A 27,057-nucleotide genomic window follows, 5' to 3' on the forward strand; every position below is an offset into this window, starting at 1 on the left:
TTTTTTTTCAGTACTGAGGATTATATCCAGGGGCATTTTTATCTCCAAGCTATACCCCCAGCCCTATTTTGGTTTTTTTTTATATTTATTTATTCATTCATTCATTTGCAGTACTGAGGATGGAACCCAGGGACATTCTGCCTCTGAGCTATACCACCAGTTCTATTATTTATGCTTTTTTTAAATTTTTTTTTTGCAGTACCAGGAATGGAACCCAGGAGCATTCTACCTCCGAGCTACATCTCCAGCCCTATTTGTTTTATTCTTTATTTTGAAACAGGGTCTCACTGAGTTGCAAAGGGCCTCACTAAGTAGCTGAGGCTATCTGCGAACCATGATCCTCCTGTCTCACCCTCCCCCCAACACAGATGCTGGGATTACAAGCATGTGCCCCCACTCCTGGCTTTTATTCTTTATTTTGAAACAGGGTCTCGCTAAGTTGTGAGAGACCTCACTAAGTAGCTAAGGTTGTCTGTGAACCTGTGATCTTCCTGTCTCAACCTCCCAAATACTGGGATTACAAATGTGCGCCAACAAGCCTAACTAGGAACAATTCTTAAAAGTATAGTAAACTAGCCAGGCATGGTGGCAGATGCTTGTAATCCCAGCATTTGGGAGGGTGGGACAGAGTATCGCAGTTTGTGGACAGCCTCAATTACTTAGCAAGGCCCTCTGCAACTCAGACCCTTTTTCAAAAGAAAGAGTAAAAAATAAGGTTAGGGGTATAGCTCAGAAATAGAATGCCTCTGGGTTCCATCCCCAGTACCGCAAAAAGAAAAAAGTACAATAACCTTTCTCAGCTATTGACATATCCTATAGCTTCTAGTTTTTGGTTTTCGTTGTCTTTGGAATATTCATGACATATTTCCTGATGTGAAAAGAACTTGTACTAATTTATCCATCTTTATTTGACAGTTCTTCACTTCTTAAAGTTGTTTCTGTCTTCAAAAGTCATGCATGTATTTGTAAAAAATGAAACTATTTTTTGTCAGCAGTTGCATACTTCTTATTTTCATATGAAAAATATTTTTCCTTTTTTTGCACTACTGGGGATGGAAACCAGGGGCATTCTGCCTCTAAGCTATACCTCCAGCCCTATTTTTTAGTCTTTTTTATTTTTGAAACAAGGTCTCCCTGAGTCACGAAGGGCCTTGCTAAGTACCTGAGGCAAACCGCAATCCTCCAGTCTCAGCCTCCTGAATGCTGGGATTACAAGAATGCGCTACCACACCCAGCCCCTTGGAAAATATTTTCCGCTGTTTTTTAAAGCATCCTTTTCCTTTTAGCACTCTCCCAAAGAGTAATTTCTCTTTGAAGCCTCTTTGGCTGAGGGATTACAGTGCGCTGACAGTAGTTATGTGTTTCTCTTTGTTTTGTTTTGTTTTGTTTTTGTGGTACTTGAATTGAAATCAGATGCATTCTGCCCCCAAGTTACACCCCCAGCCCTTTTTATTTTTTGTTTTATTTATTTATTTATTTATTTATTTATTTATTTATTTATTTTGGTACTGGGGTTCCTGGAAGCCCTTCTACCTCCGGGCTACACTCCCACGGGCTACACTCCCAGACCTATTTTTTAACTTTATGTGGAAACAGGGTCTCTTAAACCAGCGAGGCTGGCTCCGAACCAGCGCGATCCTCTTGTCTCTGCCTCCCAAGCGCGGGGATTACAAGCGTGCGCCACCACGCCCGGCTATTTTTTGTTTTAAAACAGGGTCTCACTGGCCAGGATTGGAGCCTGCCGTGAGGTAAGGCCGGTACTGGGGACTCCGAGGCCGGGATCGGAACCTGCCGAGAGGTTAGGCCGGTGCCAGGGCCAGCGGCTGGCATCGGAGTCTGCCGTGAGGCAAGGCCGCTACTGGGGCCTCCGAGGCTGGGATCGGAGCCTGCCGAGAGGTTAGGCCTGTGCCGGGGCCAGTGGCTGGCATCGGAGCCTGCTGTGAGGCAAGGCCGGTGCTGGGGCCTCCGAAGCCGGAATTGGAGCCTGCCAAAGGGTTAGGCCGGTGCTGGGGTCAGCAAGGTCGGAATCGGAGCCTGCTGAGAGGCAAGGCCAGTGCTGGGGTCTCCGAGGCCGGGATTGGAGCCTGCCGAGAGGTAGGCCGGTGACAGGGCCAGCAGCCTGCATCGGAGCCTGCCAAGGGGTTAGGCCAGTACCGGGGCCAGCGAGACAGGGATCGGAACCTGCCGAGGCAAGGCTGGTGCCAGGGTCAGTGAGGCTGGGACGGAGCCTGCCTTGTGGCTAGGCCAGTGCTGGGGCCACCAAGGCTGGGATCAGAGCTAGCCGAGGGGTTAGGTCGGTGTGGGGGCTAGTGAGGCCAGAATCGGGGCCTCCCATGAGGCAAGGCCGCTGCTTGAGCCAGCCACCATTCTTCATTTATATTTTAATTTACAACAGGATCTTGCTAGGTTAGAGTCTTAAGTTGCTGAGGCTGTCCTCAAACCTGGATCCTCCTGTCTCAGGCTCCCAAATACTGAGATTACATGCATGCACCACCATGCCTGGCAGTTATGTGAGTTATATACATAAGCCGGGCATGGTCGCACATGCTTGTAATCCCAGCATTCGGGAGGTGGAGACCAGAGGGTTGCAATTCATGGACAGCCTCAGCTACTTAGTGAGGCCCTTTGCGACTCAGTGAGACCCTGTTTCAAAAAATGAAAAGACTAAGCCAGGTGTGGTGATGCACGCTTGTAATCCCCGTGCTTGGGAGGCTGAGACAAGAGGATTGCAGAAGTACAAAGCCAGCCTCAGCTATTTAGTGAGGCTCTCAGCAACTTAGTGAGACCCTGTTTTCCAAATAAAATATTAAAAAATATATCTTCTAGCTTTGTTCTTTTTCAAGATCGTTTTGGGTACCTAGACTCCATATTCCATATTAGGATAGATTTTTTTCTGAAAAATAAATACATAAATATATGATAGTTTCACCTAAAAAATAGAAAAAAATATTCTCTGGTAAGAAAGAAAGCAAAAAGAAATATTGAAATATTATCTTTAAGTCATCAAAAGCTTGGTATCAGACAAATGAAACTGTTATGTGAGATTATCATTTTTAATATTAGATAAATTGCCATAATACTAGATGTCAACTACTAAGCCAAGCATGGGAGGGAGGGATAGGGAGAGAATGGGGTGGGGATTGGGTGGGGGCTGACTGGGAAAAGTGTGCATGTATGTCTACAAAAGTATGTATCCTACTATGATGTATGAATACAGTGTACCAATAAAAAAAAAAGAAAAAAAAATAGGTCTGGGAGTATAGCCCAGAGGTAGAAAGCCCCTGGGTTCTACCCCCAGTACCACCAAAAAATGTGTGTGTGTGTGTGTGTGTGTGTGTGTGTGTGTGTGTGTGTGTGTATAGAGAGAGAGAGAGAGAGTGAGCGCTGGGGGTGTACCTCGGAGGTAGAATGCCCCCTTGGTTCAATCCCCAGTACTGAAAAAAAAAAAACATTAAAACAAAGCACAAGACAGAAATTTAGCTGAACTGCCAGCACTGTTCACCCCATTTCCCTACCCCCATGCCCCACTCTCCTGACACCCTTCTCCTCCTGCCCCCTCCATAGGACCTCACTCTCCCAAGTCCTCAATATCATGCCACCTTAGGTGGCTAAAGGAGATTCTAAATGGGTGGGCCGGGTTGGGGAGAGAGAGGGCCAGCCACCACAAAATGGGCTGAGGAGTACAGACACCAGGGAAACAAGGGGCCAACCCCCAGGGAAGCACCTGGCACCTGTCCCCTCACTGGAATAGTGAGGCAGACTGAGTGTTGCCAGTCCTCCGAGAACCTCCTTTGGTCCCACAAGTAAGTAGCCTCTCTTCATAAAGTCCCCAAGTCTCTGGTCTCTAAGCATCCCCTCTTCCTTTTAGGCTTCCCACCTACCTTTTCCATGGTGTCTTGTCTACAAGAAAAGGGACTCAGACAACCTAGTGTGCCTTTCCCAGGGCCCTTCCTGAGAGCTCCAATAAAATGTGCCCTCCCCTGTGTACCACAGCCCACCTGTGACACCTCTGTGGCCTGCCCAGCCCCCAACCACCCACTGTGCTGCACTTTACTTCCTGTCCCCCCTGACTCTCTGCCCTTGGGTTTCAGCCCCAAGTTACATAGTGTTAAAGGCTGTGGTTTGTGTATGTCTCTCATTCTTTCTACATACATGCATCAGTCTCTATTACATAAACTTACTGCTACTTTCCAGCAATATTGTACTTCTTTTTTGTTTGTTTGTTTGTTTGTTTGTTTTGGTGGTACTGGAGATGGCACCCAGGGGCTTTCTACCTCTGAGCTACACTCCCAGACCTATTGTATATTTTATTTGGAAACAGGGTCTCACTAAGTTGCTGAAAGCCTCACTAAGTAGCTGAGGCTGGTTTCGAAACTGTATTATCCTCCTGTTTCAGCCTCCCAAGTGCTGGGATTACAAGCATGCACCACCATGTCCAGCTATCACTGTCTGTTTTTATCCTTAGTTAATTAAACGAAATTACTAGGCATGTGTCACCATCTCTAACATACTATAGATTTTATAAATTTTAATTCCTCTTCTTAGTAATTTTCTATGGTTCCCAAATAATGGTAGATATCCTTGAGTCATTAAGGCAACAATGCCTGGTCTACACTCCTGTCCTCTCACACCATATGTGAAACGTTTACATTACTGGAAATGATTGAAAAACTGAGCAGTGAATAGAGACTGGTCTTGTTATTCTTAGTTCCATATTAACCTTGAAAGACATGGCTTATCTCTTGTTTCCATGCTCTGAGCTTCATTTAACATCATTTATGATTTGTGAAAGGTATTTCTGAGATGCCTGGGTGCCTCTGCCTTATGGTGGTGTTTTATTTCTAGGTCAGTATTGCTTGTCCTGAGAGAATGGAACCAATCACAAAGATCTCCCACATCCCACCCAGCCGATGGGCCTTAGTTTGCAACCTGTGCAAGTTGAAGACCGGGGCTTGTATTCAGGTAAGTGCACATAGAATGGTGAAGTGAGCTAAAACCAAATTGGCTGAGCACACCCTCCCAGTGAGACTGTCCTGTTTACTGAAAAATCATTCATGAGGCTGTCAATCACTCCTGGAGCTCTGTCATTGAACAGACCATTTCAGGAAATCCCCTTTTTGGATGGATATTGCCTTTACACTGTTCAGCTTATCCTTTTCATAGTGATTTCTTGGTACAGTCACACATACCTGTAGTCCCAGCTACTCAGGAGGCTGAGGCAGGAGGATTGCTTAAGTCTAGGAATTCAAAGCCAGCCTGGACAACATAGTGAGACCCTGCCTCAAAAAGAATTCCTAGCCGGGTGTGGTGGCGCACGCTTGTAATCCCTGCGCTTGGGAGGCAGAGACAGGAGGATCGCGCAGGTTTGAAGCCAGCCGCGCGCGCTGGCTTAGGAGACCCTGTTTCCAAATAAAAATGTAAAAATAGGTCTGGGAGTGTGGCCCGTAGGTAGAAGGGCTTCCAGGAACCCCAGTACCACCAAAAAAATTTCCTAATGATAATCTCCATTCTTTACTGTCAGACCTAACGAAATAATTAAGTTCCCCAGGCACGATGACACATGCTTGTAATCCCAGTACTTGGGAGGCTGAAACAGGAGGATCGCACAGGTTCGAAACCAGCCTCAGGTACTTAGTGAGGCTCTCAGCAACATAGTGAGATTCTGTTTCCAAATAAAATAGAAAATAGGTCTGGGAGTGTAGCCCAAAGGTAGAAGGGTTCCATCCCCAGTACCAAAAAAAAAAAAAGTAAGAACTAAGTTCTAAAGCTAGTTGATACCACCCTGGAGGGAAACAGAGCCCCCCAGATATAGTTGTACACAACTGTAATACCAGTCCTTGAGAGGCTGAGGATCACAGATTCAAGGCTAGTGTGCAGAATAACTGAAATAGAAGGTTGAACATTTTCTATTTCAGTTATTCTCACTTAGTGAGAGCCTCCTTCAAAATAAAAAGGGCTGAAGGTTTCAATACTCAGTGCCACAAAAAAGTAACCAGTGTTCTTATGTGGCTCACCCACTAACTGTAAATGGACTGAGATCCAGGATGATTTGAGGGATGGATGCCCTATTGCAATCTAAGTAATCATTTTGGTTGGGAAAGATGCATTTGTATATATAAATTTTGTTGGTTAGTTTTTAAGTCATTCACAAGCTAGGCATGATGGCACACACCTATAATCTCTTAGGCTAAGACAGCAGGATAATGAATTCAAAGTCAGCCTAAGCAACTTAGTAAGACTCTCTGCTACTTAACGAAACCCTGTTTCAAAATAAAAAATAAAAAGGGCTGAGCTTAGAGGTAGAATGCCCCTAGGTTTAACCCCAGTACCAAAAAAAGGGATTAATTTTAGGGGCTAGTGATATAGCTCAGAAGTAGAGCACTTGCCTAACTTTCACAAGTCTCCAGGTTCTATTCACAGAACTGTAGAAAATTAAGATAATTTTATAATCCTTAGTAATTGACAACATGACTGGCAAGATTAAATATTACCTTGACCTTAGCAGACTTGGGTTTCCATTATAGCCCTGCATTACTATAGTCTGCCTTCTATTTCAGTTTTTCATCTGTGAGCTTTATCTTTCCAAAAGTAGTCTGTTCACTCAGACTATTTCATCTTTAGATTCCCACCATACCCTGACATAGCAGACAAACAGTAAATATTAGATTGAGGGATGACAGTAAATATTACATTGAAGAACAGATGGAAAAATGGAACATTCTGAAGGGAGTTTCTCTGCATGGTAATGGGGTTTTTGTTGTTGTTATTGTCATTGTTCTTGTTTTTGATTTTGCAGTACTGGGGATTGAACCAAGGGAGCACTCTACTTAGAAACTATACTCCCAGATGTTTTGTTTTATTTATTTATTTATTTATTGATTGCAGGTCTGGGGATGGAACCCAGGGGCATTCGACCTCCGAGCTACACCCCCTGAACTATTTTTTATTCTTTACTTTGAAACCGGTCTCACTGAGTTGCAGAGGGCCTCACTAAGTAGCCGAGGCTGTCCGCGAACCACGATCCTCCAGGTCTCAGCCTCCCAAATGCTGGGATTACAAGCGTGCGCCACCACCCCCGACTCAGATGTTTTGTTTTAAAACAGGGTCTCACTCTGTTGCTGAGTCTCACTGAGTTTCTGAAGCTGGACTCAAACCTGTGATCCTCCTGTCTCAGCCTCCCAAGTACTAGGATTACAGGCTTTGGTTCTTATTTTCATTACATAGAGTTCAGATTCTTTGTTTTATATAAAGATCTTACCAAATTGAGACTCTTACACTTTTTTGCAGTACTGAGGGTCAAACCTAGAGCTTAGTAGACATGTGCTCTACCAGTGAGCTCAAACTTTTGATTATAAGTACTTATATTTGTTCAACATATATTTATGCTTAATTGTGTACTGGGCTTTTGGTTTGTCATTGAGCCAACAAAGATTCCACTGTGGAACCTACATTTTTTTCCTTTTCTTTTGTGGTACTGGGGGTTCAATCCAGGAGCCTTTTACCTCTGAGCTACACTCTCAGCTCTATTTTTTTTTATTTTGAAACAAGAATCTCACCAAGTTGCAGAGGGTCTCAGGAGGTTGTTCTGGCTGACCATGACGAACCTGTGATCCTCCTGTCGCACAGCCTCCCGAGTACTGGTATTACAAGTATGCACCACCACACCCAGCATGAAGCCTATATTTTAGTTGGGAAAAGTAGATAATAAGAAATAGATATTAAGAAGCCAGTGTAGATGATGATTTGAGCCAGGTCTTGATGGAAAAAAGAGAGAGAGAGCTGTGTAAATGTTTAGGGTTAAAGTATTCCAGGCAGAGGGGACATACATTGCAACGGCTCTTTTGTAGGAGTTTATCTGGTGTGTTTGAGCAACTGGAAGGAGATCAGAATGGAGTTTGTGGGAGGGGAAGGTCAAAGAGATTACTCTGGGGCCTGATTGGTTAGAACAGGGGCTGGCAAATGTTTTCTACAGCTTCATAGACCATGTAGTCTGTCACAACTACTCAACACTGCCTTTGTAGCATGAAAGTAACCTGTAGAGGTTTACACCTATCTGAGGTTTACATTTTATATAATTTTTATGTGTTAGGACATATCCTTTTATTTATTTTTTTTTTTTGGTGGTACTAGGGATGGAACCCAGGGGCCTTATACCTCTGGGCTACACTCCCAGACCTATTTTATATTTTTTATTTGGAAACAGGGTCTCTCAAGCCAGCGGAGGTAGGCTTCGAACCTGTGCGATCCTCCTGTCTCAGCCTCCCAAGTGCGGGGATTACAAGTGTGCGCCACCACGCCTGGCGTTTTCACCATTTTAAAATGTGACAGAATGCCGGGCGTGGTGGCACACGCTTGTAATCCCCACGCTTGGGAGGCAGAGACAGGAGGATCGCGCAGGTTCGAAGCCAGCGCGCGCGCTGTCTTAAGAGACCCTGTTTCCAAATAAAAATGTAAAAATAGGTCTGGGAGTGTAGCCCGGAGGTAGAAGGGCTTCCAGGAACCCCAGTATCACCAAAAAAAAAAAAATGTGACAGAGCCAGGCGTGGTGGCGCACGCTTGTAATCCCAACATTCAGGAGGCTGAGATAGGAGGATCGAGGTTCGCGGACAGCCTCAGCTACTTAGTGAGGCCCTCTGCAACTCAGTGAGACCCAGTTTCAAAATAAAGAATAAAAATAGGGCAGGGAGTGTAGCTTGGAGGTAGAATGCCCCTGGGTTCCATCCCCAGACCCGCAAAAAAAAATGTGACAGTACTTGGGAGGCTAAGATAGGAGGATTGCAGGTTTGCAGCTATCCTCAACAACTTAGTGAGACCCTCTGTAATTTAGACTCTGTTTCAAAATAAAAAATAAGATAGAATTGTGCTATACCTTAAAGTTAGAATGCCCCTAGGGTCAATCCTTAGTACTACAAAAAATAAAAAATGTAAAAACCATTCTTATCTCATGGGACACATAAAAACAAGTAGCCACTACATTTGGTTTGTGGGCCACAGTTTTCCAGCTTCTGGTTAGGGATTCCAGAACTCTTATAAGATGTTTGATTTTAACATTGAGTTTAAGAGGAAATCATAGCCAGGCATTGGTGCATGCCTACAGTCCCAGTACTTGGCATGCTGAGGTAAGAGGATCACACGTTCAAGGCTAGACTTACTTAGCAAGACCCTGTTTCAGAATGAAAAATAAAATAGGATCTGGGCATGGTGGTGCACCTTTAATCCTGGTACTTGGGAGGCTGAGGTAGGAGAATCACAGATCCAAGGCCAACCTAGGCAACTTAGCAAGACCTGTTTCAAAGTAGAAATAAAATAGGGCTTGGGGTATAAGTGCAGAGATAGAATGCTGCAGTGTTCAACCTCCAATGCTAAAAAATAAAATAAGTCTGGGTGGATCTAGCTCAGAGCCCACACCCTTGGGTTAGATCCCTAGTACCACAAAAAAGAGAAAAGAGGAAGTAATTGGCAGGTTTTGAACAGATGGGTGACATAATTTGTTTTTTAAGAAATCATTTAAGCCGGGCTTGATGGCACAAGCTTGTAATCCCAGCATCTGGGAGGCTGAGACCGGAGGATCGTGGTTCATGGTCAGCCTCAGCTACTTAGTGAGGTCCTCCACAACTTAGTGAGACCCTGTTTCAAAATAAAGAATAAAAGGATTGCGGTTCGCGGACAGCCTCAGCTACTTAGTGAGGCCCTCTGCAACTCAGTGAGACCCAGTTTCAAAATAAAGAATAAAAAATAGGGCAGGGGGTGTAGCTCAGAGGTCCAATGCCCCTGGGTTCCATCCCCAGATTCGCCAAAGAAAAAATTATTTAAGCCGGGTGTGGTGATGCATGCTTGTAACCCAAGCATTTGGGAGGCTGAGACAGGAGAATTGCAGTTGGTGGACAGACTCAGCTACTTAGTGAGGCCCTTTGCAACTCAGTTAAACCCTGTTTCAAAACAGAAAATAAAAATATAGGGCTGAGCATATAGCTTGGAAGTAGAATGCTTCTGGGTTCCATCCCTATTACCACAAAAAAAAAAAGAAATCATTTTGTGGAATGAAAATAATAATAAAGGGTAGGGCACTGGGAGAAGAGGAGTCTGTGAGGATGAAAGAATACCCATGTACCAGAAATCAGTGAATTGAATGATGGGTATTTATGTTTTTATAGTATTCTATTATATAGGCTTTTAAATGTCCATAGTAAAAGGCTAAAACCAAACCCAAAAAAGCATTCTGGCTACTATATTCAGAATAGACTATGAACCAGACATAGCAGCACGGGACTCTAAAGGCAGGAGAATTACTTGAGTCTCAGAGTTTGGGACCCACCTGGGCAACACAGTGAGGACCTGTATGTATGTGGGGGAAGAGGGACTGGGGATTGAACTCAGGGGCATTCTACTTCTGAGCTACAGTACCAGCCCCATTTTATTTCTTATTTTGAAACAGATTCTCACTAGGTTGAGAGTCTCACTACTTGCTGAGGCTGTCCTCGAACCTGCGAGTCTCCTTTCTCAGCCTCCTAAGTACTGGGATTACAGTTGTATTCCACCACACCTGATTTGAGGCCCTGTCTTCAAACAAACAAGAACAAAAAAACAGAATAGACTGTAAAGAAGACAGAATGTTAGAAACAGGAAAATCAGTTGGGAAGAAAAACAAAGTAATCATGAAGCCAGGTGTGGTGGTGCAAGCCTGTAATCCCCACGCTTGGGAGGCTGAGATAGGAGGATCGCACAGGTTCGAAGCCAGCCTCAGCAACTTAGTGAAACCCTGTTTCCAAATAAAATATAAAATAGGTCTGGGAATATAGCCCAGAGGTAGAAAGCCTCTGGCTTCCATCCCCGGTACCACAAAAAAATATATATTAAATAAATAAATAAATAAATAATCATGAGAGAGATGGTGGTTCTATCCAACATGGTAGCCCTGAAAATGGTGAGAAATGGATGTGTTCTGGATGAATATCAAAGGTGGAGACAACAGAATTTACTGTGGATCAGATATGGGGTGTCAGAGAAAGACAGTAAAGGATGACACTTAGATTTTTTTTTCCCTGGGGTACTGGAGATGGAACCCAGGGGCATTGCACTTCTGAGCTACACCCGCAGTCCTATAGTTTAGTCTTTCTTTTTTGAAACAGGGAGGTCTCACTGAGTTCTGAAGGGTCTCACTAAGTAGCTGAGGCTGTCCGCGAACCATGATTCCCGCCCCCTTCCACCTCCCAAATGCTGGGATTACAAGCGTGCGGTCACCATGCCCAGCCCTGACACTTGGATTTTGACCCATGCAACTCTTCACTAGAAGGACTCAGAGAATGCAGAAAAGCCATTAAGCCCAATTATGGTTTATTACAGTGAAAATACATAGACTTAAAAAGAGCCAAGGAAAAACACAAAGGGCATGGTGCAGAAGAGACCAGGAATATAGCCTCCATTCATCCCCTCCCAGAGGAGCCATGCAGACACCGCTTATTTCTCCCAGCAACAATGTGTGATGGTATTCCAGAGTATTATCGACCAGGAAAGCTCACTCAGGCCATGATGTCCAGAGATGTTATTGAGGGTTAGTCATGTACATACAACTGACCATCCACGTGGCTGACCTAAGTCTCAGGTCACTCCAGAAGTCAGGCTGATAACACCTGGCCTAAAACCTCCACTCTGAAACACATTGTTAGCATAGATCTGACTTGGCCCAAGGCTTCCAGGTAAACAAAGCCAACTCTTATCAGATAGGAATCCCAAGGACTTAGAGGTTACCTCTTCAAAGTTGGAGGCAATGAGCCAAACCTTTCTTTGGACAAGGTTAATCCTTTACTACACAATACTCAAGAAAAATGAAAACATGTATTCAGAAAAACAAACACATACATGAGTTTTCATAGCAGCATTATTTCATAATAGCCCCCAATTGAAAAACACGCAGATGTCCACCAGTGAACAAATAGATAAACAAATGGAATTCAACAGGATTGTGCTGCAATACATGAACCTTAAAAACATGCTAAGTGATGGGGCTGGGATGTAGGTCAGTGGCAAAGTGCCTGCTTTGCAGGTGTGGCACTCTGGGTTCAATCCCTGGTTCAAAAAAAAAATCTTTAAAACATGCCAAGTGAAAGAAGGCAGACACAAATAGCCATATCTCATATGTTCCTCTTATATGAAATTATGAAATGTCCAGATTGGGCAAATTTATAGAGATAGAAAGTTTGTTTTGTTTTGTTTTGTTTTGGTGGTACTGGGGGTGGAACCCAGAGGCTTTCTACTTCCCGGCTATACTCCCAGACCTTTTTTATATTTTATTTGGAAACAGGGTCTCACTAAGTTGATGAGAGCCTCACTAAGTAGCTGAGGCTGGCTTGGAAGCCGTGTGATACTCCTATGGATTACAAGCGTTGGCCACCACACCTGGCTTAGAGATAGGAAGTTGATTAGCCTTTGATTGGAACAGACTACAAATGGGCACAAATTTTTTTGTGTGTGAGTGATGAAAATGTTTTAGAACTAGATAGTTATGATGGCTGTGCAACCCTCTAAATATACTGAAAACCATTGAAATGTACATTTAAAACTGATAAGTTTTGTGATATACAAGTTATGACTCAGGAAAACTGGAGATGTATCTCAGTGGTAGAGCACTTGCATAGCATGTGAGAAGCCTGCTTCCCCCCCCCCCTTCGGTACTGGGGATGGAATCCAGGGGCATTCTACATTCAAGCTATACCCCCAGCCCTATTTTTTATTTATTTTTTATTTTATTTTATTCTTTTGGTGGTACTGGGGTTCCTGGAAGCCCTTCTACCTCCGGGCTACACTCCCAGACCTATTTTTACATTTTTATTTGGAAACAGGGTCTCCTAAGCCAGCGCGCGCGGCTGGCTTCGAACCTGCGCGATCCTCCTGTCTCTGCCTCCCAAGCGCGGGGATTACAAGCGTGCGCCACCACGCCCGGCCCTATTTTTTATTCTTTATTTTTGAAACAGGGGATCATTAAGTTGCAAAGGGCCTCACTAAGTACCTGAGGCTGTCCAGGAACCACAATCCTCCTGTCTCAGCCTCCCAAATGTTGGGATTACAAGCATGTACCACCACGCCCGGCTGAGGTCCTACTTTAGATTCCCTAGTATCACAAATGAGGAGGGGCTGCAGACTTGAATGACTGAGCTAAAACTTTAAAGGGGAGACAATTTTATTCCTCTGTTTTTGCTTTTTGTGTGTGGAAGCAGGTTTCCTGGGTGACTTGTAAAGCATCTGCTGTGTTCAGATTAGGATCAGCCTTCTCCTTGTCTTTCCTTTGCGTCCTATGGTCCTGAATTCAGGCCCAGAGTCTTAGTGCTCACCCTGCCCCCCTAAACTTGATGCCTTAATACATCTTTTCTTCCCACAGTGCTCCGTGAAAAGCTGCATAACTGCCTTCCATGTCACCTGTGCCTTTGAGCACTGCCTAGAAATGAAAACTATTCTCGATGAAGGGGATGAAGTAAAGTTCAAGTCTTACTGCCTCAAGCATAGTCAAAACCGGCAGAAACTGGGGGAGGCCGAGTATCCCCACCACAGAGCTATCGAGCAGAGCCAGGCCAAAAGTGAGAAAACCAGCCTGCGGGCACAGAAGCTTCGAGAGCTGGAGGAGGAGTTCTATACATTGGTCCGTGTGGAAGATGTGGCTACAGAGTTGGGGATGCCCGTGCTAGCTGTGGACTATATCTATAACTACTGGAAACTGAAACGCAAGAGCAACTTCAATAAGCCATTATTTCCTCCAAAGGAGGAAGAAGAAAATGGCCTAATTCAGCCAAAAGAAGAAAGCATTCACACTCGCATGAGAATGTTTATGCACCTGCGGCAGGACCTAGAGAGGGTAAGGTGACAGCTCTGATAGTGTGGAGTGCATAGAGATGGATGTCCCATTTCCAGTTAAAAACTGACCAGCTCGCTGGGCATGGTAGCACACACCTGCAATCCTAGTACTTGGGAGGCTGAGATAGGATCACAGGTTCAAGACTAGCCTCAGCAACTTAGTGAGAATTAGTAAAGATTAAAAAGGGTTGGGGGTATATCTCAGAGTTAGAGTGTACCTGGGTTCAAGCTCCAGTACCAAAACTGGCCAGCTCATGGTAGTGTGGTCTTCTGTGTATCCTTTTCTTCTGATTTTACTGTTTCCCCTAGACATTGGTCTTTTGTTTAAATTTTTTCAAGCAACTGGGTCCAGTGGTACATGCCTGTAATCCCAGTACTTGGGAGGCTGAAACAGGAGGATCATAGGTTCAAAGTCAGCTTCAGCAACTTAGTGAGACCCTGTTTCAAAATTTAAAAATAAACATAGGACTGGGGGTATAGCTCTGAGGTAGAATGCCCTGGGTTAAATCCCTAGTACCAAAAAAGTTTGACAGGCACATTCAGGGAATTGGAAAAGCCACAAATATATGCTAAACTTCAAATCTGAAAATAATCCTCAATTTGGTTTATTTTGTATTCACTGCTGAGCCTAGATTAGCTCAGCTATACTTTACTGATGCATATATGAGACCTCAGGCTGAAGAAAGACTGACCTATTCAGGAAAACATTAGTTCTATTTGTTTGTTTGTTTGTTTGTTTGTTTGTTTGTTTGTTTGTACTGGGGAATTAACCCAGGGGCATTCTACCTCTGAGCAATACTCCCAGCCCTATATTTTATTCTTTATTTTGAACAGGGTCTCACTGAGTTACAGAGGGCCTCACTGAGTAGCTGAGGCTCTTTGTGAACTATGATCCTCCTGTCTCAGCCTCCCAAATGCTGGGATTACAAGCATGTGCCACTACACCCGGCTTAGTTCAGTGTTTTTCAAATTCAGCGGCTGACTTTTTTTTATTTTATTTATTTATTTTTTTTTTTTGGTGGTACTGGGGTTCCTGGAAGCCCTTCTACCTCCGGGCTACACTCCCAGACCTATTTTTACATTTTTATTTGGAAACAGGGTCTCCTAAGCCAGCACGCGCCGCTGGCTTCGAACCTGCGTGATCCTCCTGTCTCTGCCTCCCAAGCGCGGGGATTATAAGCGTGCGCCACCACGCCCGGCTGCAGCTGACATTTGAGGCTGGATAGTTGCTTGCTGGAAGGCAGCTGCCCTTTTTTGTAGAAGCATTGTAAGATGTTCAACAGCATCACTGACCTCTAACCAGTAGATACTAGTAGCACTGCCCAACACATGCCCAGTTGTGACCATCAGAAATGTCTCCAAATTACTGCATAGCCTCTGGAGGTCAAAATCAGCCCTGGTAGCTGGGCATGGTAGCACATGCTTGTAATCCCAGCATTCATGAGGCTGAGACTGGAGGGTCGCAGTTCTTGGACAGCCTCAGCTACTTAGTGAGGCACTCCGTAATTTAGTGAGACCCTATTTCAAAATTTAAAAAATAAAATAAATAGGGCAGGAAGTGTAGCTCGGAGGTTGAATGCCCCTGAGTTCCATCCCCAGACCCTCAAAAAAAACAAAATTAGCCCTGGTTGAAAGGTATCTTCTCAATTAGTTGCTATAGGGCTTCAAAAATAGGCTACTCACTGTGTTTACCCTAGAACATTTTATAACTAAATGTGATTATAAAAAATGGCTACATTTTTATCTTCCATTAAAATTTGAAAGAGAAATAATATTCGTCTCACTTTTAAGACACATGTATATAATACCTACTATTATTACCAACACTGTTTGTTATCAGCATTCTTTTGTGTGTGGTACTGGGGGTAGAACCCAGGGACATTCTACCTCTGAGCTATACCCACAGACCTATTTTATTCTTTTATTTGGAAACAGGGTCTCACTAAGTTGCAAATGACCTAAGTTGCTGAGGCTGGCCACGAATCTTCACTCCTCCTGTCTCAGCCTCCCAAGTAGTGGGATTACAAGCATGTGCCACCACGCCCAGCTCTGTTGTAAGCGTGTGTGTGTGTGTGTGTGTGTGTGTGTGTGTGTGTGTGTTACTGAGGATTGAACGGAGGGGCATTCTCCCTCCAAACTACACTCCCAGCCCTGTTTTTTATTCTTTATTTTGAAATAGGGTCTCACTAAATTGCAGAGAGCCTCAATAAGTAGCTTGGGTTGGCTGTAAACCTGCAATTCTCCCAAGTACTAGGATTACAAGTGTGCACCACCGCGCCTGGCTATGTTGTAAGCATTTTATAAATATTAATTCACTTAATCCTCACTGTGTGTGGTATCACACACCTGTAATCCCAGTACTTGGGAGGCTGAGACATGAGAATCCTCTCTACAACTTAGTGAGACCCTGTTTCAAAATAAAAAATAAAAAATAGGGCCAAGGGTATAGCTCAGAGATAGAATGCCCCTGGTTCAATCTTCGGTACAGAAAAAAAAAAAGTAAATAAAAAATAAAAAGGGCCAGGCGTGGTGGTACACGCTTGTAATCCCCATGCTTGGGAGGTAGAGCAGACCCTGTTTCCAAATAAAATATAAAATAGGTCTGGAGGTAAAAGGATTCCATCCCCAGTACCACCAAAAAGTAAAATAAAAATAAAAAGGGCTGGGGGTGTAGCTCAGAGATTCCTGGGTTCAATCCCCAGCACCAAAAATAATAACAATAATAAATATTAATTCATTTAATCCTAACATGCCTAGGGGAAAATACTATTATTATCATCCCTATTTGCCTGCCAGTAAACTGGAGCGCAGAAGAGTTGGGTATCTTGTTCAGATGAGGTGTATAAGGATTTCACCCCTGTGGCTGTGGAAACTTGGCCAAGCTGAAAGTATGAGCAAAAAAGCCACTTCCAGTCTTCCCAGAAAACCTTTCTCTTGCTGGTTCAGCATGCATTAGGAAATTATAGTGGAAACTGGGTATAAAGGCACACACCTATAATCCTAGTACTTGGGAGACTGAAACACAAGGATTGCAAGTTCAAGGCTAGCCTCAGCAACTTAGACGCTGTTTCAAAATAAAATAAGGATGAATAAGAGAATTCTTTTTTTTTTTCCTTGTTTTGTGGTACTGGGGTTCCTGGAAACCCTTCTACCTCCGGGCTACACTCCCAGACCTATTTTTTTTTTTGAAAGAGGGTCTCTTGCGCCAGTGCGGCTGGCTTCGAACCTGCGCAATCCTCCTGTCTCTGCCTCCCAAGCGTGGGGATTACAAGCGTGCACCACCACGCCTGGTTAAATAAGAGAATTCTAGTGGGGCCAGCATTGCCAGCATTTTTACTCAGGGACCTAAAAGAAATGCTGAATTGTTAAACCATCTTCCCAGTCTGCCTGTGTATGTAAATATTGAGCCTAAGATGCTGCCAGAAGCATAGATTTAAGAAGGCAGCTTTGGAGCACTTTTTTATGCTGCTGATTGATATGGGAATCATACGCTCACAGTTGATCATAATGAGTGGATTCCTCTGGAATGGCTCTTAATCTGTGGCTCTTGAGTCCTATCTTCTCACCCCCACTTCCACCTGACGTTAGTAGTCTTCGCTTTTAGCTAAATAATTTGAATTGCCAAGTTTGTTTTACATAACAAACATCTTTATTTGCTGGGGATTGGGCTTTCAGGTCCGAAATCTGTGCTACATGATAAGCAGGCGAGAGAAACTGAAACTGTCGTACAACAAAATACAGGAACAGATCTTCGGTTTGCAAGTCCAGCTTATTAACCAAGAAATTTCTTCAGGTAACCTGTGTGTTAATTGTCCTATAACTTAAACTTTATGCCAACTGTTCCACTTAAAAATCTTTTAAAATTCTTGTCAAATATCTTATTTGCTTCAGTCCAATCTTGATACTAACCTGTCTCATTTCACTGACAACTCATGTAGCAACCAATCCCAGACAGACATTTGAGGCCATTAGTTGGAGCCATGACATTATTCTGTAATTATCAAATTCACTTATAAATTGATAGGATAGGATTGAATCCTGGTATCCAGAAAACATTTAATTCCAGGATTACTCACTTTGACAATAGTCTGTTAAAACAAATCCTTAGCTCAGAATTAAGTCTGATTTTTATCTTCTCACTTATTCACTAATACATACTGAGCACCTACGGGGACTAAGGACTAGGCTAGAAGAGCAGCCAGCAAGACAGAATAGAATCTCTGCCTGAAGGGTCCACTACCTACTTGGTGAGAGACAAGTAAGCATAGTTACAGTGCCTGAAACATGGAAGCTTTGCTGGAATGATGGCAGTTGTATTCATTGGCACCTGTAACCTCCCTGTGCCTCAATTAACACAGAGGCAGGTGGCCATCTGGGCAACTATGGGTCACTGGCACAGGGCAAGATGTAGAGAATCAGCTCACATGAAGCGCCAGCCATAGAGCAAGAGAAACTCATAAATGAGTGTCAGGGAGGCAGCAGAGGCTGTGGAGCACTGGTGAATGTCACAGGTCACAGAGTGGTGTAGCTGGAGCCAGCATGGCTATTCAGCCACAAGAACCAAGAGTTGTACAACAGGAAAGATCCTTTGGGCATCAAGGAGCTTGGCCCCAGCCACATGGCTTTTGTAGGAGCCAGCCTCATTATAGCTTGTAACATCAGCAGGTATCAGGCCCTGGCAGAAATGGGTGCTCTGGGTATTTAACATACACCCATGAAGAATGAATGTTGCCCATTGGGGCACCCAACTGCTATATTCTATCTCACGTAAAGCTACAGTAAAATGACAATGGGCAAAGGTTAAGTGCATAAGAAGCAAGAAAAATTGTTTGGTAGTGGTGGGTTTTTTTGTTTTAATTTTTTTTACATCAGATGACTCAAAATATAGAGGGGGAAAACCCAGTTCTAACTTCAGTCATAGGGTGACTTAACCAGGTAGCTGCCCAACAATACTGCCCAGGGCAAGCCCATAACTGGCCAGTGACAGAAATGTTGTAATTCTTTTCTGTTGACCTTACTACTACAGAACTGTTCCATCCCTCTCCACTGTTCCATCCCTCTACATTTGAAGGCAGGGAATTATTGTAGATTAAGTACAAAGTTTATAGGAATCACCTCTTCCCCATCACTTAGAATGCTACCTCAAAACACATACATACTCATCCCCCTCCAGAACCTGTGCTGCATGTTGAGGGTGTGCATTTGACTTGCTTTAGGAAGGCCAGGAGAGATGGGAGGATAGAGTCTAAACTGTCTATGTTTGAGGCACATCCTCAATGCTATGCATGCACATGCATAGACACACAGGTTGGGAGAGCCTGATCCACGCCACTGCTCGTGACATTCTTTGCCGAAATGAAAGGGACAGCTGGGGATGTAGGAGACAGCAAACTGGTCTTTGTGGTCATTTTACAGACTGGGAATGCAGGGGTAAAGAGGTTGGGAGCCATGGAAAAACAGTGGCATAGCTGAGTTTTTCATCTGTAGCACTTTTGGCCCCATCCTCTAGTTCAGATTACTCAATTATATCATGCATATATCAAAGACAGGTGCTCATTGGATACTGGGAAGAGTGGATATGTAAACTCACTCTGCTATAAGCGCATACACTGTTCTTTAAATCACTTGTTAAGCTGAGCGTGGTGGCGCACGCTTGTAATCCCCACGCTTGGGAGGCAGAGACAGGAGGATCGCACAGGTTCAAAGCTACCCTCGCTGACTTAGAGACCCTGTTTCCAAATAAAAAATATAGAATAGGTCTGGGAGTGTAGCCCAGAGGTAGAAGGCCCCTGGGTTCCATCTCCAGTACCATAAATAAATAAATAAATAAATAAATAAATAAATAAATAAATAAATAAATAAATCACTTTTTAAAATGAATCTTTCTTTTTGTTCTCAGAAGTTCCTTCAACAAGTGCACTAGAAAACTCAATGTTTTACCCACCACCAAGAATTACCTTGAAGTTAAAAATGCCCAAATCAACCACGGAAGAATGCAGAAACAGCTCTGCAGAGGCTGAGCCCCAACCCTGCTCTCCTGACAGCAGCTCCCCTGTTTGCAGTAGAAGGAGCGTGCAGGTGCATCAGGAGCCTCTAGAAATGAATGTGAAATCCCACCCAAGACATCCACTAGAGAGCAAGAGTAACTGTTTGCTGGCCAGTCTCAGCCATTCTCGGAGTGAAGCCAAGGATTCCAATCCTACTTGGAGAGCTCCATCTTCAGAGTTGCATCATGGGCAGTCGCTGGGGAAGCCTCTGGCCTTTCAGGCTGCCCTTCATGGGCAGTCATCTATTGGGAATGGGAAAAGTCAGCCCAACCCCAAGTTTGCCAGATCCAATGGTCTGGAGGGCAGCTTGTCTGGGAATGTCACCCCAAAAGATAGCTCAAGTGAAACATTATCTGACCAGGAGTCCATGCTCGGCTCCCACTTGGCCAGTCAGGGTAGCTTTAGAAAATCTACCATAGAACACTTCGGCAGGTCCTTTAAAGAGACCACCAATAGGTGGATGAGGACCACTGAGGATCTTCAGCGTTGTATGAAGCCAGTCAAGAGTATGGTCCCCAAGGAGCAGTTATGGGGTAGGCAGCTTCTCAGGCGGTCCGCAGGGAAAGCTCCATATCAGGAAAACGATGGGTATTGCCCAGATTTGGAGCCAAGTGATTCAGAAGCTGAAAGTGATGGGAATAAAGAAAAAGTCAGAGTCAGGAGAGATAGCTCAGACAGGGAAAATCCTCCGCATGATTCTAGACGGGATAGCCATGGTAAAAACAAGACATATCCTCTGTCCCATAGTTCGATGCAAAGGTGATTAGAAACCCTCAAGGATAACTCATCCTTTGCCTTTGCCCCAGGTACTGGGGAAATCCATACACCAAAAGGATTCTAGCACGTATTAAGAGGAATTGCAGGGAAACAGATGGAATTTTTCCACAGTAAATTGGTTTGCAGTTTTTTAAAAGGTTTCAAGTCTAGTTCTTTACAAGCACATTACAAGAATCACAGGGCGTCCGGAGGTTTATTTGTCAGAAGCTGTTGGGAACAGCTGGGCCCAGAGTAGTATTTGCTCAGTAAATACTTCAGGGCAGCTTTCCAGCTATAGTAACACTTCGATGAGTCTACATATTAAGAGTCTTTGCATTGTTAAGGAGTTTGCAAGAGACCATGATTATCAGACACTAAAACTACTTATCTTTTGAAACTACAGCATGTGGCTCCCAGAGAGCCTGCCTGTAGAAACTTTGTACTCCACTGGTGTCTTGAAATCCCCTTCAGGGGAGTGACCAGAAGACCAACCTTCTCAGACACTGTCAAACTCGCTACCCTCTTCCTTCGCTCTGTGCAAGGTCGAGTTCCTTTCAGAGTACCATAACTTACCGACTTGATTCTCTTAACACTTACGAGTGTCCAGTGCCTGTTCCTAGACCTGCTTGTTGGGGACGCACTCCTAACTCTTTCACCCAGCTAACAAGCATAAAAAGCTAACTTGTGGATAGTGTTTACAAAAGTACAAAAGTACTACTTTCAAGAAAAAATGCTCTGATTCTCTCTGTCTAGGCTTTTGTAAAGGATCCCAGAGCCTTTCCCAAAGTGAGACCATTTCTGGGATATTTGTACCAGGTCAGGGTTTTGTGTTGTTGTTTTCAAGTAAGTTTGACTAAAATCAGTTTGGCTGACAGTTTTTGTATACCTGCTTTAATGTTTATAAAATTTTTATTGAGGTATAGTTAAAATATAATAAGATACACAGAGGTTAAGTATTCTTACATGCTTTAATTTTGAAACAGATTTTTATTGTCAAACAGAATTTGAAAGCATGTGTTTAACACATGGATATAATTTAGCTTTGTATCCATTTTGAATCTGAGGCAATTTCCCAAGCAAAAAGGCTGGAGCTGATTTTTCAGAAGTTGCTTATACCCTGTTCCCAAACTATCAGCCTTGACTAATTTCTGGAAGAAGAGAATAATTATGTTTCCGGGGGAGGGGATCAAACATGTCTGCTTCCCATTTAAGAAGGGAGAAAAGTTGCCATTTTAAAAATGTGAAGCAGACTATAATTCTCAGCTCTCTTTTCTTCTTAGCCTTAAATTAATATTCTCTTTCTTCTAGTTTGGGAAAGCATAATGGGAATTTTTTCGACAAAAGAGGCCATTTTTTCAACTTTCCAAGTTTCTTCCCGGAGAAGCATTTCAGCGGCAGTAGTGGCAGTCAGTGCAGGCGGGGCCCTTCTCCATCATACAGAAGGTTCAGCAGTTTTTCTCTTGACACGTTTGTTCTTCTAGCCTTGTTAAAGGGTTCCTATGCTTTCCACATCCTCCTCTTCTGAAAACTTCTGTATTTTGCCTCTCTTTTGGCCCCATCTTCAAAATGTTTCTCTTGTGCCTCTGTACATGTGTGAACACGCCATAACATGTGTGGTAGGTGTCCTGTATTTTGTTTGAATGGAAAAATGAGGAAGAGATTTCCCGTGTTTGTACACTGGGCTTCTGTGCTTTGTGTTTGAGTTCTTCTGGGGTACATATGAATCTGACATCTTCATGTTACTGACATGAGAATGGAGCTGTGCTGTAAACTCCTGTGTTAGAAGCCAGTGTGGTAGCCCCTGTCATTTCATGCCTTTCCATTCTGAGTGAATGGGGGGAAGCAAACATTGAAACAGTGCTTGAGCCAAATTCTATATAATGCCATTGGGAAAGTATGGACTAAAATATCATTCCAGTCAGGGAAATATAGTGGTAATATTTTTACAGGATTTTCCTAGGTAAATGAAGGAGCCTTCAGTTGTATACATTTCAATTGCCCCAAAATAAATTTGCTACATTTTGTTGTTGTTTGAAGTATTAACTCTTAACCTTCTTTGTTAATTTTTTTTTCATTTTGTCTTATATAGTCCAGTTTTCCAAGATAAACCCAGTCTTTTCAAATGTCACCTTTTTACCAACAATTTTTCATTAAATTATGAAAACTGTTGACTGGTGTCGATGTAAATTTTTATTCTGATATTAGTTTTAGAAAAACTTACATGTGGTCCTTTTACATTTAAAAATCATATCCACAAAACAAAATAAATGGGTGATAGAGGAGAGGGAGGTGGAGGAAGAGGAGGGGTTAAAGTTTAGAACATAGATTCATGGTTCATGTTAATACCAGGGGCCAAAGAGAACTCTGGGTACTTGGACTTTACCCAGAAACAATTTCATCAGGCTGATAAGAAAAAGACCTTGGGACCATCATTAAAAGTCACCTAGGAAACAGACCCTATGTAAAGTAACAAGGTTCAGAAGACTTAGTAAATTGAGCATCATGTAAATATGCTTTTTACAATATTCATTCTATTGGGGTCCTGAATATATTAATGTGATAGGAGTTATGTGGTGTCGCGCGCAGTGACGACTCTTACACGATCTTCCTCAAGCAGTTTTATTACCCCAGGTTCTTGTACAGTTCCCGCAAATCTTCTTCCCGTAAATCTTCTCTTCTCTCTCCCTTTTCCCCCCAGAAATCTTCCCCTTATATAGAGCCCAACAGCCAATCAGCAGACTGTTCACGTGCACAACTCATGGCAACAGCCAGTCCATTGGCTGTTGCCCTATGGCATGCGGTGTTCCCGTGTATCTCATGCTCTTGTCGTCACTTCCTGAAAGCTGTTTACCACCTAAGTGCTCTGGGGAAGATTTCCGCTCAGCGCCATCTTAGCTCTCGGACTTACTGGCTGATGGGCGGGGCCCGTCACAGTTCCCCCTTTTTTGTTTTTTCAGACAGGAGAGGACAGAGGACTCAACCCCTGTATGTTTGGAAGGGGCTTCTAGGCCCACCACCTTTTGCCAGGGACGGGACAAGAATCAGTGGCAACCCGTATGCAGTTGAGCATGCCCTCCTCGGGATGCACCCTCCCGGGGTCCCGAGTGCAGTCCTAGCTGGCATCCTGTCATTAAGACTTTCCCATCGCCGCAAGCCATATTTGAGGGGATTGTCCCAACTCCATGGCTGCAAATGCCTGAGCTATGAGCACTTGATCTGTAGCGCGCTGACGGATTAGTTTTCTAAGACAGTAGAGACATAAGATACACAGTAAGACCAGACAAAGACCAAGAGCACCCAGTCCAGCCCACTCTTTTAAATGACGAGCTGCTTGTTGGATCCAGGACATCAAGGTGCGGGCCATCACCGGGTCAACTTGAGTAGTATTGGTTTTGATGATCTCCAACCGCAACCGTCTTGTCAAATTGTCAAATTTCGATGACCGGTTATCTGTAGGATATGCAGAAAGCTCGCAAGAAAGATTAGCGGCAATAAACGCATTATCATTAATCATGACAAGGGGAGCTAAATCCGTGCAACTGCCATTTATCCCACAAAGAAGCCACAGATCAAATAGGTTAGAATGAAAGGCCATGGTCAGGCTCTAATAAGTAAAATTATAACCTGCAAAAGTAGAATTTGCTCCTGTGCCAATTTTAAGGGGAAAAGGTAAAAGGATTAAGCGGGGAAGAACTTGAGCAGAATGACTCAAAGGCAATAGAAAAGAAAAAGCAGTCAAAAGCCCCCATTGTGGATCACTTCCTATCCTTGGAATTCCACAGTATCATGGTCCCCAAAAGAATCAGTCGATGGCTCATCATCCTTTTGTTTCACCAGACGAGTCAGCCGCTCTGGAACCCAGACAGGATCGGCGCCGTTCTGTGGAAACACACAAACAGAGCCTCTGGCCCATGTGAGCACTGGGTCAGGTCCCCTCCATTGCCCTGTGAGGGCATCCTTCCAACGCACGAAACCCTGGCTCGTACCCGAGGGGGCAAAATGACGATCGGCAGCAGTCTTGCCATTGACATCTAATTGCAAAAAATTCAAAGTAAAAAGGGCTAAGGATAGGCGCTGCTTCGGTTTCATATTGGTTCCAATTCCCTCTTTTTGTTTTATCAAGCATTCTTTAAGAGTACGATGGGCGCGTTCCACAATACCCTGTCCCTGAGGGTTGTACGGAAGGCCATGCTTTAGAGTTATTCCCATCTGTGAACAAAAAGATGTGAATTTTTGGGAAGTATAAGCCGGGCCATTATCAGTTTTTATTTCTTTAGGCATATTCCATGCTGCCCAGGCCTCAAGGCAATGATTGACGACGTCATGTGCCTTTTCCCCGGCATGAGCAGATGCATGAATAATTCCAGAGACAGTATCTATGGAAACATGGATATATTTCAATTTTCCAAATTCAGATATGTGAGTTACATCCATTTGCCAGAGATGTAGAGGGAGCAAGCCTCGTGGGCAAATGCCCACATGTGAGGGGTGTAAAAAAGGGGCACAGGCATTACAGGTTTTTACAATTTCCCGAGCCTGATGTCGAGGGATTTTAAATCGCTGTTGTAATGTTTTAGAATTTACATGATATTGACGGTGAAATGCCTGTGCCTGTTGCATTTGAGTAAGAGAAAAAATCATATGTATCTTGGTGAGTTTATCTACTAGATCATTTCCATATGTAATAGGGCCAGGTAATCCAGTATGTGCCCTAACGTGCTGGATAAAGAATGGTGTCTTTCTTAAATGTATATAAATCTGGATTTGGCTAGCCATAGAATGAATAGGAGTATGTAAAGAGAGTTGACCCGCGCATTCAAGCGATCTAACCAGATTAACCACATATTGTGAATCTGATAATAAATTGAAAGGAGAAGAAACTCTCTTAAAAATTTCTAAAACAATATTTAATTCAACCAGTTGTGGAGAGGTATGTGAATATTGGATGATAACAGGATCGCTTCCCTCTATTAGGTAGGCCCCCACACCAGTTTTGGATTCATCAGTAAAAATGTTAATTGCATTAGCTACAGGTTTGTTTTTAGTGACCAATGGGAAAATGAGAGGATGTTCCAGAACAAAATGTAACAATGGATCTTTGGGAAGATGATTGTCTATTTCACCACTGAAAGAGCACATAAGTATAGCCCAATCATCAATAGTGGCTACCAGCGTTTGTACTTGCAGAGCAGTGTACGGTACCACCAGCTTATCGGGCGTTCTGCCAAAGTGTTGGATGCACTGCTGAATGGCTTTAAGGGCAAGGCTTGCTACACTGGTGGGATAATATTCAACTACCTTTTGAGGGGAGACTTTGGGGTGAATCCAAAGAAGGGGTCCTTGTTGCCAAAGAACACTAGTAGGCTGTTTTTCAGTGGCCAGGATACAAGCCCATAATGGCTGTCCAGGGGTCACTCGACGGAGAGACGCTTTCGTAAGTGCTTGTTCTACTAATTGTAACGCATGGCGGGCCTCATCGGTAAGGACGCGAGGAGAATCTAATTGAGGATTGCCTACGAGCAGATTATATAAAGGTTTCAAGGCATGGTTAGGAATTTGTAAAAAGGGTCGAACCCAATTAATGTCTCCCAACAGTTTTTGGAAATCATTGAGGGTTTTTAATTGATCAGTGCGGATGATTAATTTTTGAGGCAGGACTGCATGGGGGAGAACAATGTTGCCAAGAAAGTGTATATTTTCTCCTCTTTGTACCTTTTCTGAGGCGATGAATAATTGATGAGTTTCCAAAATCTTTACAAGGTGACAATAAGCCTCCTCAAGTATGGAGGGATTTTTTGTGGTTAACAAAATGTCATCCATGTAATGAATACACCGAATTTCTGGAAATTTGGTTTTTACGGGCTCAAGAGCACTATTTACAAATAATTGACAGAGGGTAGGGCTATTGGCCATTCCTTGTGGGAGGACCACCCATTCATATCTACTGTCAATTTCCTCTTGATTAATAGAGGGAACAGTAAAAGCAAAACGAGGAGTATCCGCAGGATTTAAAGGGATGGAGAAAAAACAATCTTTTATATCTATGCTGATAAGTGGCCACTCCTTCGGAATAGCAGAGAGGAGTGGAAGCCCTCGTTGGACTGGCCCCATAATCTGCATTTGGCTATTTATGGCTCGGAGGTCGTGTAATAACCTCCATTTTCCAGATTTTTTCTTTATCACAAAAATCGGGGTATTCCAAGGAGAGGTGGATGGCCGGATATGGCCTAACTGTAATTGCTCTTGTACTAATTTCCTTGTTACTTCAAGCTTTTCACGGGAGAGAGGCCACTGAGGAACCCATACTGGATCTCCCGTCTTCCAGGTAATGGGAATTGCCTCCTCAGTGGCTACTGCACAAAACCCAGTTCCTCGCGACCACTCTTTTCTTTAGTAGGAATTGGGCTTT

At 43.6% G+C, this 27,057-nt stretch overlaps 1 protein-coding gene across 2 annotated transcripts in view; it reads left to right on the top strand.

The window, feature by feature from the left end:
- The window catches only part of JADE3 (jade family PHD finger 3), a gene marked incomplete at both ends in the record, with an annotated part of 76,895 nt that extends 56,240 nt beyond the window's left edge, over window positions 1–20,655 (top strand). For both annotated transcript variants that reach the window (XM_080718759.1, XM_080718758.1), the window contains 4 exons: window positions 4,846–4,962; window positions 13,376–13,846; window positions 17,521–17,638; window positions 19,745–20,655. In XM_080718759.1, the coding sequence (XP_080574885.1) occupies window positions 4,846–4,962; window positions 13,376–13,846; window positions 17,521–17,638; window positions 19,745–20,655 (1,617 nt within the window). The remainder of the gene's footprint in view (window positions 1–4,845; window positions 4,963–13,375; window positions 13,847–17,520; window positions 17,639–19,744) is intronic.
- Window positions 20,656–27,057: the final 6,402 nt, after the last annotated feature.

This window comes from Muscardinus avellanarius (genome assembly GCF_963383645.1).
Source record: "Muscardinus avellanarius genome assembly, chromosome: X".
NCBI lineage: Eukaryota > Metazoa > Chordata > Mammalia > Rodentia > Gliridae > Muscardinus > Muscardinus avellanarius.